General features: G+C 42.8%; 1 protein-coding gene across 1 annotated transcript in view; it reads right to left on the minus strand.

Annotated features, from left to right (window-relative positions):
- The window catches only part of LOC147882442 (DNA-directed RNA polymerases IV and V subunit 2-like), a 160,451-nt gene that overhangs the window by 37,193 nt on the left and 103,649 nt on the right, over positions 1 to 19,609 (minus strand). Inside the window, exon 5 of the mRNA XM_087400248.1 lies at positions 3,574 to 4,469. Within this exon, the coding sequence (XP_087256374.1) occupies positions 3,574 to 4,469 (896 nt within the window). The remainder of the gene's footprint in view (positions 1 to 3,573; positions 4,470 to 19,609) is intronic.

A 19,609-nucleotide genomic window follows, 5' to 3' on the forward strand; every position in this document is an offset into this window, starting at 1 on the left:
ATCACTGAAGGATGAGTTGCTGTCCATAAATCTGCAAATCGAAGTGATGATGTCATGTGTTCCCATTGCTGGATTTCAGAGGGCAGCATAAATAATTTTTGAGTGGTATTGTCCTTCCAGTGAGGAGAATTGTTGAAATCACCACAAAGTAGAGCATTAGAGGACCAAGATATTGCTTTATGGAGTTCCACATTTGAGCTCTGGAAGCTGAATTTTGAGAGGCATACAAAGATCCTATTTCAAAAATCTCTCCATTGATCATACATTGGATAATCATCCATCGTCCACCTAGATCATTATATGCTATCCAGGGTTGCAGATCATGTCTGGCTAAAATGCACAGCCCAGAGAATTGTTCCGATCCTAAATAAAATATATCATATCCTGAAAAAAACCCATGCTGTCCAGCAAAAAAATGCTGATTATGCTCTTGCAAACATACAACATCCGGATGAGTTGTATTTATATAATGCCAAAGAAGCCTCCATTTATTCTGGTTGCAGAGGCCTTGTATATTATAGGAAAAACATTTAAGAGAAGCACGCATGAAAATATATACAAGAGAATGATCGGTCCTCCAAAAGAGCAGGAGGCCTCAAGCCTCTACCATTGCCACAGGGTCTTGCTGACCCTCAGCTTCCAATTCCCTGATAATGTCATCTTTTTCACAAAGGGGAAGACCCTTCTTGACTGCATTGACCCATGCCTTTGAGATGGGGCTGCTTGAAGAGGTAGAAGATTGTCCTGGAGAAGGAGCAGAGGCATCCCAATTACGAGATTGGAGAGGTCTTTGTTTGAGAGGCACCGTCTTCTTTGCAGTCTGCCATCCCTCATGAGATGATGAAATATTTTCTCCTAACTTGCTTTTGCCTTTATCCTTATTTTGAGCTGAATTGGCCTGGCTCCCTGTATGAACTGAAGGCTTTGCTCCTTTAGCTTCAATCTTTTCCACATATGTCTTCTGACCTCCTTTATTAGGTGGCAGAGGAATAGCAGCTGGAGGAGGTGGATGAAGGATAGAAGGACACTCCGAAGCAAGATGCCCAAATTTGTGACAAGAAAAACAAGCTCCAACAAAAATGCCCCATTTTAAAGTGAAATATTTCTTGCCCAAATTAACACCCTCAATCTCAACTGCAATAGAGGAAGGGGTCGGTCTATCAGTATCCCATAAGATGCAAAAACAATTTTTATTACCTGTTGGACGAGGGGGACAGATCACTTGTCCCAATGTCATAGCTAAACCTGGAAGCTCTGTTCTCATATAATCTGGAAAATCAACCACTTCAACCCATACGGGGCAATGATGCTTGATGAGGTTCTGATAATCCTTATTAGGGGACCAGGGCATGATATGCACCATCTGGCGACCAAAAAATAAAGGGGACATTTCCAGCATCTTTTGTTTTGTCAAAGCATCCAAAAGATGAACTTCATAAAATCCTCGGGAGGCAAAATAGACTCCTTCTACATAGCATCCACCTAGGAGAGAATTCACCCATTGTCCCACGTCATTAGCAGAGGGAATTTTGCCTGGGAAAAAGATGATAGCTGCAGTTTGAGAGAGCTTCTTCAAAGGTTGCACAAGAGATGGCAGCTTCATTTTGTAAGTGAGTTCCGGAGCAGGTAGAATCCATTCCCTTCTGCTTTGTTGAAAATCATCATTCAGCATATCAAACACATAGGAAGCATCTTCAGAAGAAGGAGCTATGGGGGAAGAGGTTTCCCTTAATTGTCTTTTAGGTTCAGGAGAGAGGGCTCTCTTGACATAGTACTTGTTTGATTCTGCCATGACAGCTAAGGGATTCAACAGATATGAAACAGCAAAGATCGGACTGAGCACAAAGAAGGGCTGGCAGACTGTACGGAGGTTGAACTGACGCACTGTACGGTGGCACAACGAAAAGACAGAATTGTACGGACAGAAGGAAAGATTGCAGGAAATAACTGTCAAACTGTACGGGATGTCAAACTGTACGGGACTGCTGACAGGCTGTACGGGAAAGCAGGCTGTGTACGGAAGATTCAATCAACAGTACGGGAACAGTACGGACGAGCTGTACGGGAAAGTACGGACAAGATGTACGGAATTTGAGAAGGAGGACTGCCCTGGAAAGTACAGACGAACTGTACGGTTATTTGAGAAGGGGGACTGCCGGTACAAGCCGACGTGCAAGATGGAACGGATTCCTTACGGTAGCTTTGTACGGAAATCGTACAACGACCGTACGGTGGTACGGACAGCAACGCATATCAGCGCGCACTTCTCTGTGCTTCGCTCACGACCGTCGCCTCTACACACACACCGCTCAGCTAGCACCTTCGCTCCTTGCTTCGTAACACCATTCACACACACCAACTTCTTTTTTTTTTTTTTTTTTTTTTAAATAAAGTAAAATCCAGTGCTCTGTATTTATAATATCAACACCAACACAGACACACACACACACACACACATATACATATGTGTATATATGTATATATATATATATATATTTGGAGGAGACTCCATCGATAGCATGGAGTTTGCAAAGAACAGTGTGGGCAGGGGACTTCATTCTCTTCTACAAAACAAGGATCTTCTGAACAATTTCTCTTTTCTCTGAGGTGAAGGGACTCTTGGTTTCTCACACATGAAGGGAAGCCTCTTCTATTTTCTTTGGACAGCCTAGATAACATGGAGTCCCAGGGATTAGGAGGGGTGAGGGTACCACATTTTCTCTGCTGTTAGGAAGAGGGGACCAATAAACTCATCCCTCAGCTTTGGAATTTGGAGAAGCCTTCTCAGGATTGTTGGGTGCAAGGTCAGCTGAAGCCATTCAAAGACACAGTGTCGCTTGCCGAGAGCAGGCATTCATGCATCATAGGTATTTTGACAGATGCAACAAGCAATTCAGAGAGACTCTTTCCCTTTATTTGATATTCATAGGAGTAATAGCCAAATTTCACCTGGCTAACAAAGCTCAGTAACAGCTTCATGCAGTCCAGGCCAGAGAAGTGGAGTTCTCATTCCACTCTTCCTAGGCTCAGTGTGCACACCAAAGAGCATGGGACCAAGATCGGTAGAAATGAAGCTCCAACACTGGGGGATGAGGATGGTCATATGCATACTGATCCAATGAAATTATCAATGTGACCAACTCTTTTTACAAGCACTTGCTTTTGAGTTAGATGCAAGTACACACCTAGTTGCAGAACTTGCCCGTGTATTTTGAGATAGAAGTAGGTGGGATATTCTAGATAGAGCCTCCCATTTAGCATAACGAATAAAAAAGTGAGTACAACTGATTTTTATTTAAGTAGGCTCCAAAGTGTATGCCAGAGTTATTCTCCATACTCTGTAATGTATGACACTGATTTACCATTTGCCAGAATTTTCTATGCACTTTCTTAATGAGGCGCCATACATATCAATGCTAGGATCAATCAGCCAATCTATCTTGTTTGATATCTCTATGCTAGGGAATCGCTTCTTAAAATTTTTAGATGTATCATGTCATAAAATACTTTGAGAACATCAAATTTGAGCTTAGAAAATTGTAAACAACTGGGATAAGAGGTACGATAGCATACTGATAGTACAGTCCTCTTTGTTTGACCACACAAGGAGCATGTAATCTTAGCTGCCTAAGGTGTGACAAGGTGTCCAATGTGTTTCTTTTCTTTAATGTGGCAACCACACCACTGGAGTTAGCTCCCCAATTTCCAGTAGAAAAAGCATTTCTGAATCCATTTGTGATGATTGAACCATCAAAGTGGTGCCATAACTGCTCAAAGTCCTCTCCTTTTGACAATAACTTTTCCACATTTTTTTTCAAATCTTTTTGAAATCTTGCAACTAGATGTTTCAACTTCTGGTAGAAGAGTCCACCTGCCAATTCAACACGCTTGTTTCTGAATTCCTCTTTATTATCAGCTTTTCTTCGTCCGAGAAAACAGGACAATGCACAGTGAAACATATAGCCCAGAAGCATCACTTTTTGTGTATTATGAGCCCCCAAATGAGGAAATAGATTTTTTTCTAAGACATTTTGTGTTGATTCTTGTACATTCACATATTTTTGGAGGTATTCCAGTGCATTTTGTTTGCTTTGGAATATGTTGCCCTTTTGTGATGCACCCATTTCTTCATCTGCCCTGTATAGTGAGGGTAAAACCAGGCTTCCCATTTCCATGTCATTAATATTCTCACAGATTCTCTCAACCAGCTCCTTATCATTCTTGATCCCGAGCGCTCTGAATACAATGACAGCTGGCACAGGATGTTTGAGTCCAAAGAAATAAACTGTAAGGAATGGTGTTCCATGGTGATTTATACCCTTGATAGGACAAAAACAAAGTTTTGCCATTGTCTTCCTTTGACCTGGACGTTTTGTGCTTGAGGATATGTATGTTGATGTCGCATCTCTTGTCCCCTTTATTAATGTACACCAGATTCTCTGCACAGTTCTTTCCTGGGCAATCAATACCTATTTATAAATTATATCAGTACCTGCTAATAATTTCGGAAATGAATATTAGTTTTACAATTTAGCAGTAAACATAAAGACTCATATGAAATTTAATGTATGTAAGCATTTTGCATACATATATTCATATACATATACAAGATATATATGTATACATGTGTGTGTGTGTGTGTGTGTGTGTGTGTGTGTGTATGGTGAGTGTGTGTGTGTGTGAGGGACGAGTGGTGTGTGTGTGTGTGTGTGTGTAGATGTCTATGTGGGTGTGAGCGTGCGATGACGAGAGAGAGGAGAAAGAAAGCCCGGTCGTGAGAGCTCCGTACAGCTCCCCCGTCTGCTCCGTATACCTGTACGGCTGTCGTACAGGTACCGTACACCAGTACGGACAGCCCGCGCGATCATCCTGCCCCTTCTGCAGATCTTTGCGTCATCCCGCTCCAACCCTGCGTGTGTGTGCGTCGTCATCTTTTCCTTTCTCCATAACCCGACTTTGTGCATCCGTACATCTCCGTACATCGTAAACAGATCGTCCTCCGTCAACAGCTTCCTCTCTGCGTTATCGTCGTCCGTACCCCTGTACGGTCACCGTACGGAGACCGTACGACTGTCGTACGCTTTCCGTACAATTTCAGTCCTGCTGTATAATCTGGCTCTTCTTTGGGGGTTTTCCTTTCGCCTTTCTTTCCTGCTGGTCTTCTGCCAACTCCTACCTATCCCCTTGATCTCTCCTTACTAGTCACACAATTCCTCTTCCCTCTTGTGGGCTTCTTCTGATTTTCCTTTGGGACTGTTTTTTTGGCTTTCGCCACCTTCTTACAGGTACTTCATCTTCAAGCTCCTTTTCTTACCAAGTCATGGCAGAGTATTCATATGAAAAAACATTTCAAAAGGAGCGCTCGGCTCCCTGCAAGAAGCAAAAGCAGGTTGAGGGTCAGCATGACCCAATGCATGATACACTTGAGGCTCAACTAGTGTATGATGTAATGCATGAAGGATTTGCAGATACGAGAAAAGACTGGAAAGAATCGGTTCCCTCAGTTGGCCTCATGGTTGAGGTCGATGAAATTGTGGATCCAGTCAGAGAGTATGCCAAGAATGCAGTTATATTATTCTTTCCAGGCCGCATGCCACCTGCTGCAGAGATAGGCAACTGGCTGACACGCACTTTGGCTGGCTCTTTTGTTCGAAAGGTACACTATGCAGCCAGGGGCTTTTTCGAGGTTATCATGGTGGATGAGATCCACAGACAAATGCTTTTGGAACATTCGCCTCTTTTTTTTGGACAGCAAATGGTGCATGTCTTGCCATGGTCTCCCACAAGGGACTTTCAGGCTTTAATCAGACACAGATGCCCAGTCTGGGTTGAAGTCGTTGATTTCCCCCAATGCATGGCCTCACTTTTGCCTAAAATTGCAGCCTCTTTAGGTAAAGTGGTCTGCCCACCACGGCCAAATGGCAATTCAAACAGATTTTGTATTCTCTGGGATACTGATAATCCCACACCGGACTCTTATTCAGTCACGGTGAACAATGTGAACATGGGGAGTGCATTTTATAAACTCAAATGGGGTTTATTTGCAGGGGCCTGTTTTGAATGCAAAAAGTTTGGACACATGGCTTCACAGTGCCCACTGAACCCACATAAAATGCCTCATGTCACCTTGCCGGTACACATGCCTCCTAAAGATGCTCCTACTCCAGCTGCCAACAAAAATAAAAACAGCAGACAGCATCCTGGAAGTCAGGAAAAAGGCAAAGATTCAGTAGTTAACAATATGAATCTTACTTCGCATTCACCTCCTGCTACTCAGTCCATGCCCAAAGGAAAGCAACTTTCAACTGATGGCTGGCAGAGCCCAAGAAAAGTTATTTCTGCTCGAAGAATTCCACCCCCCCGCACTTGGAATGGTGCATCTTCTAGCGGAAACACTCCAGAGATCAATACAGGAATTGGGATTACATGGGCTGCAGTAACAGCCAGCAGAACACTCTTCCCTGAAGAAGAGGTTGCTGCCTTGCTGTCCACTTCTCAGGTCACTACTTCTTCTCAGGGGCGAGGCCTCGACCCTGAGATAGAGATGCAAGGCTGACCTCATACTTTTGCTGCTGTACATAGTTGTTACATTCCTATAAATATCTGTATATATGACTGCTCAAATCACATGTTTTACACTCAATGTACAGGGTATATGTGACAGTAGGAAATGGAAATCTGTGTGGCTGTACATCAACAGATTGCAGCCTGACATAGTGGCATTACAAGAGCACAACCAACATATTTATGCAGGCAAGACAGGACACTTCTGTGGGTATGACATTTTCTATGCTGGGGAGCACTCTTTCTCGGTTGTCCTTCTGATCAAGCATGAGCTTCAACCAGTCATTGCGTTAAATGACAACAAAGGTAGATGGCTTATTCTCCAATGCATTATTAGAGGAGAGGTGTTTGAATTTGCTTCAGTTTATGCACCTCAGTCATCTCGAGACAGAACTGTAATTTGGGATGCTATGCAACAATACCCGTGGAGATATCATGCCTACATATGTGGGGATTTCAATAATGCTCCACAACAGGGAGACAACACTTCCAGCCACGATCAAATGTTATCTCCTGAAAGGCATGCATGGTCTCAACTACTTTTGCATTTAAATCTGGTTGACCTTTGGAAGGAATTGCAGCCTTTGTCACCGGGCTACACTTTTCAACATAATGCTCTTTCCGCTTATCAGGCAAGACTGGATCGCTGGTATAGTGTCGCTCCCCAACAAAATGGGGATCTCGCATGCAAAATATGGATTGATTATGCCTTTGTGCATTCAGACCATGCACCACTATGGCTGCGTTTATCTTTTCATAAGACGCCAGAAGATAGATTGCCACAAAGGCGACATCTAATCATCAACAATAGTTATTTGCAACATGTTGAATTCAAGGCAATGGTTACTGAAGCAGCTCATTGTCTTTCCTCTAGTAGCTATCTTCATGCTGATGATGCCTGGGCTTCTTTTATTTCTAAAATGCAAATGGTGATCAGAGCTTATGGCAAGTCTTACATGAGGACTCTGAGGGAAACCATTACTCAGGCCAAGTCTACTTGTCAAGACCTCACTGAACTCAGTCATCATCGTTCGTTGTCTATGCATGAGCAAACCACACTATGTCAGACTAGACATTGTCTTAAATTAAATGATCACAGGAAACTGGCAAATTGGGAGACTAGAGCAAGACAAAGAGCCTTCACAGATAAAGGTTGCTCTTCCAAAGAAATTTTCAAAAGTTTGCATCAGAGGAGAATCAAAACAGAAATTTGCCGAGTGCTTATGCCCGATGGATCATGGACTACATCACGGTCACAGCTTGCCTCTGTTTGTGTGCATCATTTCTCCCAGCAATTTGGCTCTGCAGCTCCGCCCTCGCAACAGGTTTTGCTTGCTCGGAATTTACTCTTGCAAAATGTTTCTCCAATAATTTCCTCTACTCAAGCCTTGGAATTGGAGGAACCCTTTACTGAGAGCGAACTGTCAGATGCAATCAAATCATGTGGCAGATGGAAATCCCCCGGATGGGACGGTTTAACAGTCGAGTTTTTTCTAGCATACTGGTCTATTTTGAAGCATCCATTACTATATATGGTGAATGCTGCATGGCAACATCAGAAAATGCCAGACACATGGAAGAGAGGTCTTGTTAAGCTCCTTCCTAAAAAACAAATTTGTGAGTCTTTGGCGAACTGGAGACCTATCACTCTTATGCCGGTAATTTACAAAGTCACTACCAAAATGATTGTTGCTCGGCTAAAGGGGGTTTTACATGATGGGTTGCATCCTGCACAATATGGCTTTGTCCCGCGTAGGCATATCACCGATAACATTGCCAATGCCTACATTGGAATTGAATATGCCAAATACACACAGCAGGATGTTTTGTTATTGCAAGTTGATATTGCCAAAGCTTTTGATACAGTTCAGTGGGATTTCATCTCATCGACTATGCAGGCTTTGGGTTTTGGCACAAAAATGCAGCAACTCATTAATTGGCTATATCAAGATAGTGAAGCTGCCTGTATACTTTCAGGAGATATTTCTCCATCCTGGACTCTTGCTTGCTCTGTCAGACAAGGTTGTCCACTAAGTGCTTTACTTTTTGCCATAGCAACTCATCCACTGCTTCAATATCTGGATCACCTCTTAGACACTGACCAGCTGCACGGTTTGGAGATTCTTGGCAGTCGCAGCATGATTGCTCAAGCATATGCTGATGATTCTTTCTTTACTCCAAAAAATACTCGGGCTGATCTGTCCATGATTATGCATGCTCTTTCTACATATGGATTGGCTGCTGGCCTTCAGGTCAATTCTCAAAATCAAAATTGCTGCCTTTACATGCACAGGACTGGCACAATCTTTTGTGGCCTGGGGAAATTGTCCCTGCTTCTCAATTTATTCGACACCTTGGTTATCCTCTAGGCTGGGGACTCACCCGTTCACAACAAACTGATTGGGTGTTAGTAAAGTTAAGGGCAAAACTTGAATATTGGAAGCTTGCAACTTGGCCATTACATGTTCGTCTGCGAATTACACAATCCATTTTGATAGCATACATACAATTTTATCTGCCTCTCACTATGTTCACTAAGGCAGATTTGGTTTCATTTATGTCAGCGATCATGGAAATTTTCTGGCGTTCAAAACATGGCAAGAAAAGTCTCAGATTACTCTCCATGCACCGTCTCTGTTCTCCAAAGATGCACGGGGGTCTGAACATTCTCAATATTCAAATGCATTTGCTTGCTCACAGGGGGAAAATGATGATGCAGTTTCTACAAGGAGATCAGCCTTGGTCTTTTATGATCCGCTCTCTCTTATTACATCTTCATACATCTGCTTTTGGGAATTGGCAGCCTACTCAGTGGGAATTTTTATTTGGCTCTATCCAAGGCAAGATCAGAGGATGCCCTTTTGTCTCTTCTCTGCTTCTTGATTGGAAACATATTCTATCCCACTTGGAATGGAAAGGCAGGGACTCACTCTCGGGCAACTCTTTGAGGGCAGAGAATCTCTTTTGGTCCAAAGTATTCCATCCACCTTTGGCCATACAAGAACCCCGTCGTTCTTATTTTCTCTCCTTCAAAGACATTTCATCTGTGGCGGATGTACTTCAGGATGATGGCACAATTCTATCTTTTTCTTTGGCTGCTCGCAAATATGGCTTGGGAGCTCATTATCTTCCTTTATGGCATAAAATTTCAGCAATGCTCCAACCGTACTTGCCGGTACCTCATTTACAAATTCAGCATCGGCTTGAGGATTGGAGTTTATGCTCTCCTTCCTCATATGTCCGTCCTTTAAAGCTCTCACATATTACAGTGTCATCACTATATAAAGTGTTATTACCTCCACCTTGGATTTCCAACAGAGTAAATACTGTTTGGCATATGGATCGTCCAATGAAGTGGTGGAGGAAAAGGCTGCGTCTCCTTTGGCATTACAAAGTCCCTCTTCGACAACAGCTTTTCCTATGGCGAGTTCTCCTTGGCATTTTTCCATCTGGACAGTTACTCGCACACAGACATATTGCTTCAGCTGTTTGTCACCGATGCTCGCACTCTACTGAATCAGTGCTCCATATCTTTTGGTCCTGTCCAAACACTTCTGCTCTCATTGCTCTCATCAGACAGAGGCTTCGACAACGATTTCCTACTGTCACTTTTGGCAGATTTTTCTGGTTGTTTGGATTTCATCCTCAGAGACAGGGTTTTGATTTATTTTTTGTATGGGTGAGATATTGGACCCTATGGACTTTATGGCTGGATAGAAATCATAGAGTCTTTGGTGATCCACTATTTTCATCCTTTCTTTTTTTCAAACGATCTCTGCAACAATCATTCTACGATTGTTTTCAGACTCGTTTGATAGATCAGGATGTGTATACAGCTTATACTGAGATCTTTTGTTGAGTAGTAGCTACTTCGTTTTGAAGCAGCTATGAATGTAATTATTTCATCGAAATAAAAGATTTCTTCTCACAAAAAAGTGTGTGAGGGACGAGCTCTGAAATAGTAGTCCACTCGAGTGGCTTCACCCTTAGCCTTATTGTATCACGTTTCCATAGTCTCATAGACCTTTCGGTCTTCTACAATCTCTGTGTGTGTGTGTGTGAGTGGGCTAGTGTGTGTGTGTGAGGCGTGTGTGTGAAGATACACGGTGTGTGTGTGTGGGTAGTGGTGTTGAGCTTGTCAGCGTCTGCTGCTCTCCAGCCCCCGTTGTGACCTTGGTACGGTTACCCGTACAGGTCGTACGGTGTTTTTGGACGCACAAATCCTAGCCCACCTCAACTTTTCCGTCCAGGCCTGCATCAGCTGCTGCTTTACCGTTCCTTTCGTAAATCTCCTAGGTGTGCCTACGTTTGCTTGCGGTGTGTAAAAGCAAGTTTGGTGAGGTGTCCGTCGCTCTCCGTTTTGTCCAAGTCAAGAAACCTACGCGGCCCCGTCCGTACATTTGTACGATTACCGTACGGTGTCCGTACGCTAGTATCCTTCCGTACTTCGTCCATACGCCGTACCTTCCCGTACATCGTACCTTCCCGTACAGGCCAGTCTTCACGTTCTCGGTCGTACCATCGTACTGTCATTTTTCTCTCACTGCAGCCCGTACATACCTCTGTACAACTCAGCTTCGTCGTACAATCTTGTCCTACCTGCCTTACAGCTATACTCTTCCTCTCTTCTTTTGTGAGCTCCCGGTGGATATTTCTTTGGGACTGGTTTTTTTTGGCTTCTTCTACCCTCTTACAGGTACTTCATCCTCAAGCTCCTTTTCTTACCAAGTCATGGCAGAGTATTCATATGAAAAAACATTTCAAAAGGAGCGCTCGGCTCCCTGCAAGAAGCAAAAGCAGGTTGAGGGTCAGCATGACCCGATGCATGACACACTTGAGGCTCAACTAGTATATGATGTTATGCATGAAGGATTTGCAGATACGAGAAAAGACTGGAAAGACTCGGTTCCCTCAGTTGGCCTCATGGTTGAGGTTGATGAAATTGTGGATCCAGTCAGAGAGTATGCCAAGAACGCAGTTATATTATTCTTTCCAGGCCGGATGCCACCTGCTGCAGAGATAGGCAACTGGCTGACACGCACATTGGCTGGCTCTTTTGTTCGTAAAGTACACTATGCAGCCAGGGGCTTTTTCGAGGTTATCATGGTGGATGAGATCCACAGACAAATGCTTTTGGAACATTCACCTCTCTTTTTTGGGCAGCAAATGGTGCATGTCTTGCCATGGTCTCCCACAAGGGACTTTCAGGCTTTAATCAGACACAGATGCCCAGTCTGGGTTGAAGTTGTTGATTTCCCCCAATGCATGGCCGCACTTTTGCCTAAAATTGCAGCCTCTTTAGGTAAAGTGGTCTGCCCACCACGGCCAAATGGTAATTCAAACAGATTTTGCATTCTCTGGGATACTGATAATCCCACACCGGACTCTTATTCAGTCACGGTGAATAATGTGAACATGGGGAGTGCATTTTATAAACTCAAATGGGGCTTATTTGCAGGGGCCTGTTTTGAATGCAAAAAGTTTGGACACATGGCCTCACAGTGTCCGCTGAACTCACATAAAATGCCTCATGTCACCTTGCCAGTCCACATGCCCACCAAAGATGCTCCTACTCCAATTGCCAACAAAAATAAAAGCAGTAGACAGCATTCTGGAAGTCAGGATAAAGGCAAAGATTCAGTAGTTATCCATGCGAATCTCACTTCACATTCACCTCCTCCTACTCAATCCTTGCCCAAAGGAAAGCAACCTTCAACTGATGGCTGGCAGAGCCCAAGAAAAGTTATTTCTGCTCGAAGAATTCCACCCCCCCGCACTTGGAATGGTGCATCTTCTCGCAGAAACACCCCAGAGATCAATACAGGAATTGGGATTACATGGGCTGCAGTAACAGCCAGCAGAACACTCTTCCCTGAAGAAGAGGTTGTTGCTTTGCTGTCTACTTCTCAGGCGACTACTTCTTCTCAGGGGCGAGGCCTCGACCCTGAGATAGAAATGCAAGGTTGACCTTATACTTTTTGCTGCTGTACATAGTTGTTACATTACTATAAATATCTGTATATATGACTGCTCACATCACCTGTTTTACACTCTCAATGTCCAGGGCATGAGTGACAGTAGGAAATGGAAATCTGTGTGGCTATACATCAACAGATTGCAGCCTGACATAGTGGCATTACAAGAGCACAACCAACATATTTATGCAGGCAAGACAGGACACTACTGTGGGTATGACATTTTCTATGCTGGGGAGCACTCTTTCTCAGGGGTTGTCCTTCTGATCAAACATGAGCTTCAACCAGTCATTGCATTAAATGACAACAAAGGCAGATGGCTTGTTCTTCAATGCATTATTAGAGGAGAGGTGTTTGAATTTGCTTCAGTTTATGCACCTCGGTCATCTCGAGATAGAACTGTAATTTGGGATGCTATGCAACAATACCCGTGGAGATATCATGCCTACATATGTGGGGATTTCAATAATGCTCCACAACAGGGAGACAACACTTCCAGCCACGATCATATGTTATCTCCTAAAAGGCATGCATGGTCTCAACTACTTTTGCATTCGAATTTGGTTGACCTTTGGAAGGAATTGCAGCCTTTGTCACCGGACTACACTTTTCAACATAATGCTCTTTCTGCTTATCAGGCAAGACTGGATCGTTGGTATAGTGTCGCTCCCCAACAAAATGGGGATTTCGCATGCAAAATGTGGATTGACTATGCCTTTGTGCATTCAGACCATGCACCACTATGGCTGCGGTTATCTTTTCATAAGATGCCAGAAGATAGATTGCCACAACGGTGACATCTAATCATCAACAATAGTTATTTGCAACATGCTGAATTCAGGGCAATGGTTACTGAAGCAGCTCGTTGTCTTTCCTCTAGCAGCTATCTTCAAGCTGATGATGCCTGGGTTTCTTTTATTTCTAAAATGCAAATGGTGATTAGAGATTATGGCAAGTCTTACATGAAGACTCTGAGGGAAACCATTGCTCAGGCCAGGTCTACTTGTCAAGACCTCACTGAACTCAGTCATCATCGTTCGTTGTCCATGCAAGAGCAAACCACACTATGTCAGGCCAGACATTGTCTTAAACTAAATGATCACAGGGAACTGGCAAAATGGGAGACTAGAGCAAGACAAAGAGCCTTCACAGATAAAGGTTGCTCCTCCAAAGAATTTTTCAAGAGTTTGCATCAGAGGAGAATCAAAACAGAAATTTGCAGAGTGCTTATGCCCGATGGATCATGGACTACTACACGGTCACAGCTTGCCTCTGTTTGTGTGCATCACTTCTCCCAGCAATTTGGCTCTGCAGCTCCTCTCTCGCAACAGGTTTTGCTTGCACGAAATTTACTGTTGCAAAATGTTTCTCCAATAATTTCCCCTCCTCAAGCTTTGGAATTGGAGGAACCCTTTACTGAGAGGCAACTGTCAGATGCGATCAAATCATGTGGCAGATGGAAATCCCCCGGATGGGATGGTTTAACAGTCGAGTTTTTTCTAGCATACTGGCCTATTTTGAAGCATCCATTACTATATATGGTGAATGCTGCATGGCAACATCAGAAAATGCCAGACACATGGAAGAGAGGTCTTGTTAAACTCCTTCCCAAAAAACAAATTTGTGAGTCTTTGGCAGACTGGCGACCTATCACTCTTATGCCGGTAATTTACAAAGTCACTACCAAAATGATTGTTGCTCGGCTAAAGGGGTTTTTACATGATGGGTTGCATCGTGCACAATATGGCTTTGTCCCACGTAGGCATATCACCGATAACATTGCTAATGCTTACATTGGAATTGAATATGCCAAATACACACAGCAGGATGTTTTGTTATTGCAAGTTGATATTGCCAAAGCTTTTGATACAGTTCAGTGGGATTTCATTTCATCGACTATGCAGGCTTTGGGTTTTGGCACAAAAATGCAGCAACTCATCAATTGGCTATATCAAGATAGTGAAGTTGCCTGCATGCTTTCAGGAGATATTTCTCCATCCTGGACTCTTGCTTGCTCTGTCAGACAAGGATGTCCACTGAGTGCTTTACTTTTTGCCATAGCCACCCATCCACTGCTTCAATATCTGGATGACCTCTTGGACACTGACCAGCTGCACGGTTTGGAGATTCTAGGCAGTCGCAGCATGATTGCTCAAGCATATGCTGATGATTCTTTCTTTACTCCAAAAAATACTCGGGCTGATCTGTCCATGATTATGCATGCTCTTTCTACATATGGATTGGCTGCTGGCCTTCAGGTAAATTTTCAAAAATCAAAATTGCTGCCTTTACATGCACAGGACTGGCACAATCTTTTGTGGCCTGGGGAAATTGTCCCTGCTTCTCAATTCATTCGACATCTTGGTTATCCTCTAGGCTGGGGACTCACCCGTTCACAACAAACTGATTGGGTGCTAGTAAAGTTAAGGGCAAAACTTGAATATTGGAAGCTTGCAACTTGGCCATTACATGTTCGTCTGCGAATTACACAATCCATTTTGATAGCATACATACAATTTTATCTGCCTCTCACTATGTTCACTAAGGCAGATTTGGTATCATTTATGTCAGCTATCATGGAAATTTTCTGGCGTTCAAAACATGGCAAGAAAAGTCTCAGATTACTCTCCATGCATCGTCTCTGTTCTCCAAAGATGCACGGGGGTCTGAACATTCTCAATATTCAAATGCACTTGCTTGCTCACAGGGGGAAAATGATGATGCAGTTTCTACAAGGAGATCAGCCTTGGGCTTTTATGATCCGCTCTCTCTTATTACATCTTCATACATCTGCTTTTGGGAATTGGCAGCCTACTCAGTGGAAATTTTTATTTGGCTCTATCCAAGGCAACATCAGAGGATGCCCTTTTGTCTCTTCTCTGCTTCTTGATTGGAAACATATTCTATCCCACTTGGAATGGAAAGGCAGGGACTCTCTCTCAGGCAACTCTTTGAGGGTAGAGAATCTCTTTTGGTCTAAAGTATTCCATTCACCTTTGGCCATACAAGAACCCCGACGTTCTTATTTTCTCTCCTTCAAAGGCATTTCATCTGTGGCGGATGTACTTCAGGATGATGGCACAATTCTATCTTTTTCTTTGGCTGCTCGCAAATATGGCTTGGGAGCTCATTATCGTCCTTTATGGCATAAAATTTCAGCAATGCTCCAACCGTACTTGCCGGTACCTCATTTAGAAATTCAGCATCGGCTTGAGGATTGGATTTTACGCTCTCCTTCCTCATATGTCCGTCCTTTGAAGCTTTCACATATTACAGTGTCATCACTATATAAAGTGTTATTACCTCCACCTTGGATTTCCAACAGAGCAAATACTGTTTGGCATATGGATCGTCCAATGAAGTGGTGGAGAAAAAGGCTGCGTCTCCTTTGGCATTACAAAGTCCCTCTTCGACAACAGCTTTTCCTATGGCGAGTTCTCCTTGGCATTTTTCCATCTGGACAGTTACTCGCACACAGACATATTGCTTCAGCTGTTTGTCACAGATGCTTGCACTCTACTGAATCAGTGCTTCATATCTTTTGGTCCTGTCCAAACACTTCTGGTCTTATTGCTCTCATCAGACAGAGGCTTCGACAGCGTTTTCCTACTGTTACTTTTGGCAGATTTTTCTGGTTGTTTGGATTTCATCCCCAGAGACAGGGTTTTGATTTATTTTTTGTATGGGTGCGATATTGGACCCTATGGACTTTATGGATGGATAGAAATCATAGAGTCTTTGGTGATCCACTATTTTCATCCTTTCTTTTCTTCAAACGATCTCTGTAACAATCATTCTACGATTGTTTTCAGACTCGTTTGATTGATCAGGATGTGTATACAGCTTATACTGAGATCTTTTGTTGAGTAGTAGCTACTTCGTTTTTTGAAGCAGCTATGAATGTAATTATTCCATAGAAATAAAAGATTTCTTCTCACAAAAAAGTGTGTGTGTGTGGTCTGGTGTATTCGTACTACCATGCTGCTTCCTTTCTTGCCAGTTTCCCGTTTGTTTACAGATCTTCCTCTTCTGGATTGGAGATTTGATCGAGGCATTCCGGGTTATGAACAAATATGGAGAGAGGAGAGGAGAAGAGTGGAGATGAGGAGAGAGGGATGATGCAACGAGATAGGAGGCATGCTAGGCTAGGCTGGATAGCAAATATAATGAAATGGACATGGAAAGCAAATGATATAGTTTAGAAAGAAAGGAATAAGGAAAGTACTTACATAACCAAAGAGGCTTGAGTCTTGATTGATTTGACAAGTGAAAGTACAATTCCTTTATAGGATAGACACACATACACACACTCTTAAGTACCAAATGTATATGGGATAACTCCCAATATGACATGTGGCACTCGTAGATATAAAATAGTCTTAGAACTCACTCTTAGAACTCACACTAGGACTCAATAAAACGCACTAGAACCATGTTGAGTCTGAGTGCTTCGATCAACCTCTGAACACGCTCAGACTTTAGTCTTTGAGTTACATAGCGTGCACAGTTTAATGACCGTCATTGTCATGTTCTGTTCTTGGTTTCATTCCAATAGTCTGTTAGGAAATGGAGTCAATTTGAGTGACTTTTAGTGTATTCTAGAGTAGTACTATACTACTTTATATCCTAGAGTGCCATGTGTCACTATGGGACTTATCCCATATACATTTGACACTTAGAGTGTGTGTGCCTATCCTATAAAGGCATTGTACTTTCATTGTCATTTTCATCAAGCCTCATATCTTTCTTGATCATGTAAGTATTTTACTTAGTTGTATATTTTTTGCTCGCACTATTTCATTTCCATTATGCTTTCCTAGTCTTGCTTTTCCTTTCCATTCCATTTCATGTCCTAGTCTTACATCTTCATAGTCCCTCACCTTAGACCGTCATTGTCATGTTCTATTCTTGGTTACATTCCAATAGTCTCTCACCTTGCCTTCATGGGGGGGTGTTGGAATATGAAACCAAAGTGAGTAAAAAATGAGTGTACTAGGTGTCTAGGGGGTGTTTTATAGTCTAGTCAGTCCTATGGATGCCACGTGTCATTTTGGGAGCTATCCCATATGCATAGGTATTCATATGTGTGTGTGTGCTCTTATATAAGAGTTATACTTGTCCAATGCCAAATCAATCAAGTATCAAGGTACAAGCTCTATGGTCTACATGTGAGTACTCTCATTTTTGTTCATTGCTCTAGTCATATCATTTCCATTTCATTATGTCTCCTTTTCAGTATCACTTCCTCTCTCCCTAGCCTACCCTCTCTCTCTTCCTCTCCACCATGTGCCTTCATATATAATATAGTATAGAACTCACTCTAGCACTCAATAAAACACAATGTCTATGGGATATCTCTTAATATGACACGTGGCATGTCTAGGACTCACTAGACTATAAAACACCACCTAGACCACCTAAAACACACGTTTTTGACCCACTTTGGCTTCATGTTCCAACACCCTCCCATGAAGGCAAGGTAAGAGACTACTGGAATGGAACCAATAATAGAACATGACAATGACGGTCATCAAAATTGTGCATGCCGATCTAGAACTAGACATGGCTCCCACACAATCTCAGAGGAAAGTGAGCATGGCTCAAAGCCTAGTGAGCATAACATAGAAAGCTCATTTAGCATGGCTCAAAGGCTCATCATGCATGGATGCATGATCAACTCAGAGGTCTAGGAGACCAATGCACCAACATCCTAGATCTCTCAAGCCAGGCCTGATAACCAAATAGATCTATCAATGCCAATACATGGCTCCCACGGTACATCCCCCCTTGGCTTCACAACAGGACATGTTAGGAAGCCACACACCAAAATAGAAAAACCAATACATTTTTTTAGGAGGACTATCCAAGAAAGAGGAACTTTAGACTCAATGAAAACCAACCACTCAATACATATCATTTTAGGGAGACTACCTAGGATAGAGGATCCCAAAATACATCAAGCTGTAGGAATAATAAAAATAAGAGAGGCAAATGAAGAAGAGGGAGTGCTTCAAGGAAGGAGAGGAGAAGAGAGTGGAACTGGAGTGGAAGGAGCTAGCCTCTCCATAGGTCAGAGATGGGCTTCAAGACCTCCTCATTCCTTGAGGAAAGCCAGCTCTGATACCATATGAAGAGACATGGAAGCTAGCTAGGAATGGAATGGAAATATAAAAAGCATAATGAAAGGCAGAATGGAAAGGAAAGAAAGTACAAGTGTAAGGCAATAACCAAAATACTCACAATGTATTGATAGCTTGATGTTGACCGTTGTAATGGACAATAGACAAGTACAACACTATATAGTGTGACACTAGACTCTAGAAAGTCACAATGTCTATGGGATATCTCCCAATATGACATGTGGCACGTCTAGGACTCACTAGACTATAAAACACCACCTAGAACACACATTTTTGACTCACTTTGGCTTCATATTCCAACAGAAATCTAGATGAGGACAAGCCTCCTGATACAGAATCTGCTCTTGCATGCAATCCCATTGGAAGGAAAGCAAGAAGATAGCGGTTTGGACATAAAGAAGCATTCTATTACCAGAAAAAAGAGAAAGAGCAAGCACAATATCATGCACACTTGGTTGCCGCAAAGGAAGAAACTCTACCTGAAGATCCTCCATGCGAGATCTTTGTAACCATTGCTGAAATCACCAAGTCTTTTGAGGACCCCTTTGTTTCTAGTTCATTCTTTGCATATAGGGTACTCTACCTATATGCACACTTGGTTGCCGCAAAGAAAGAAACTCTACTTGAAGATCCTCCACACGAGATCTTTACAGGCATTGCTGAAGTCACCAAGTCTTTTGAGGACCCCTTTTGTTTCTAGTTCAGTCTTTGCGTATAGGGTACTCTACCCGGGTTGCTTCCCAAAATGAATGCAATAAAAGTGTCCTTGTGCATTCTTAAGTCAAAAACAGGTACTCTGCCTTGAGTAGCCCCTCTAAAATGATTGTGTTATCTACTTGTACAATCTGTCAATATCAGCTCACTTTTTCCCTCAAAATGCGAGCCATTGCTGCTCATAGTCTCTTCTCCTCCATGTGAGCTGAGTTGCCC

The sequence above is a fragment of the Dipteris shenzhenensis genome, chromosome 29, assembly GCF_047967505.1.
Source record: "Dipteris shenzhenensis isolate YYH24624 ecotype China chromosome 29, Dip_SZ_1.0, whole genome shotgun sequence".
Taxonomy (NCBI): Eukaryota; Viridiplantae; Streptophyta; class Polypodiopsida; order Gleicheniales; family Dipteridaceae; genus Dipteris; species Dipteris shenzhenensis.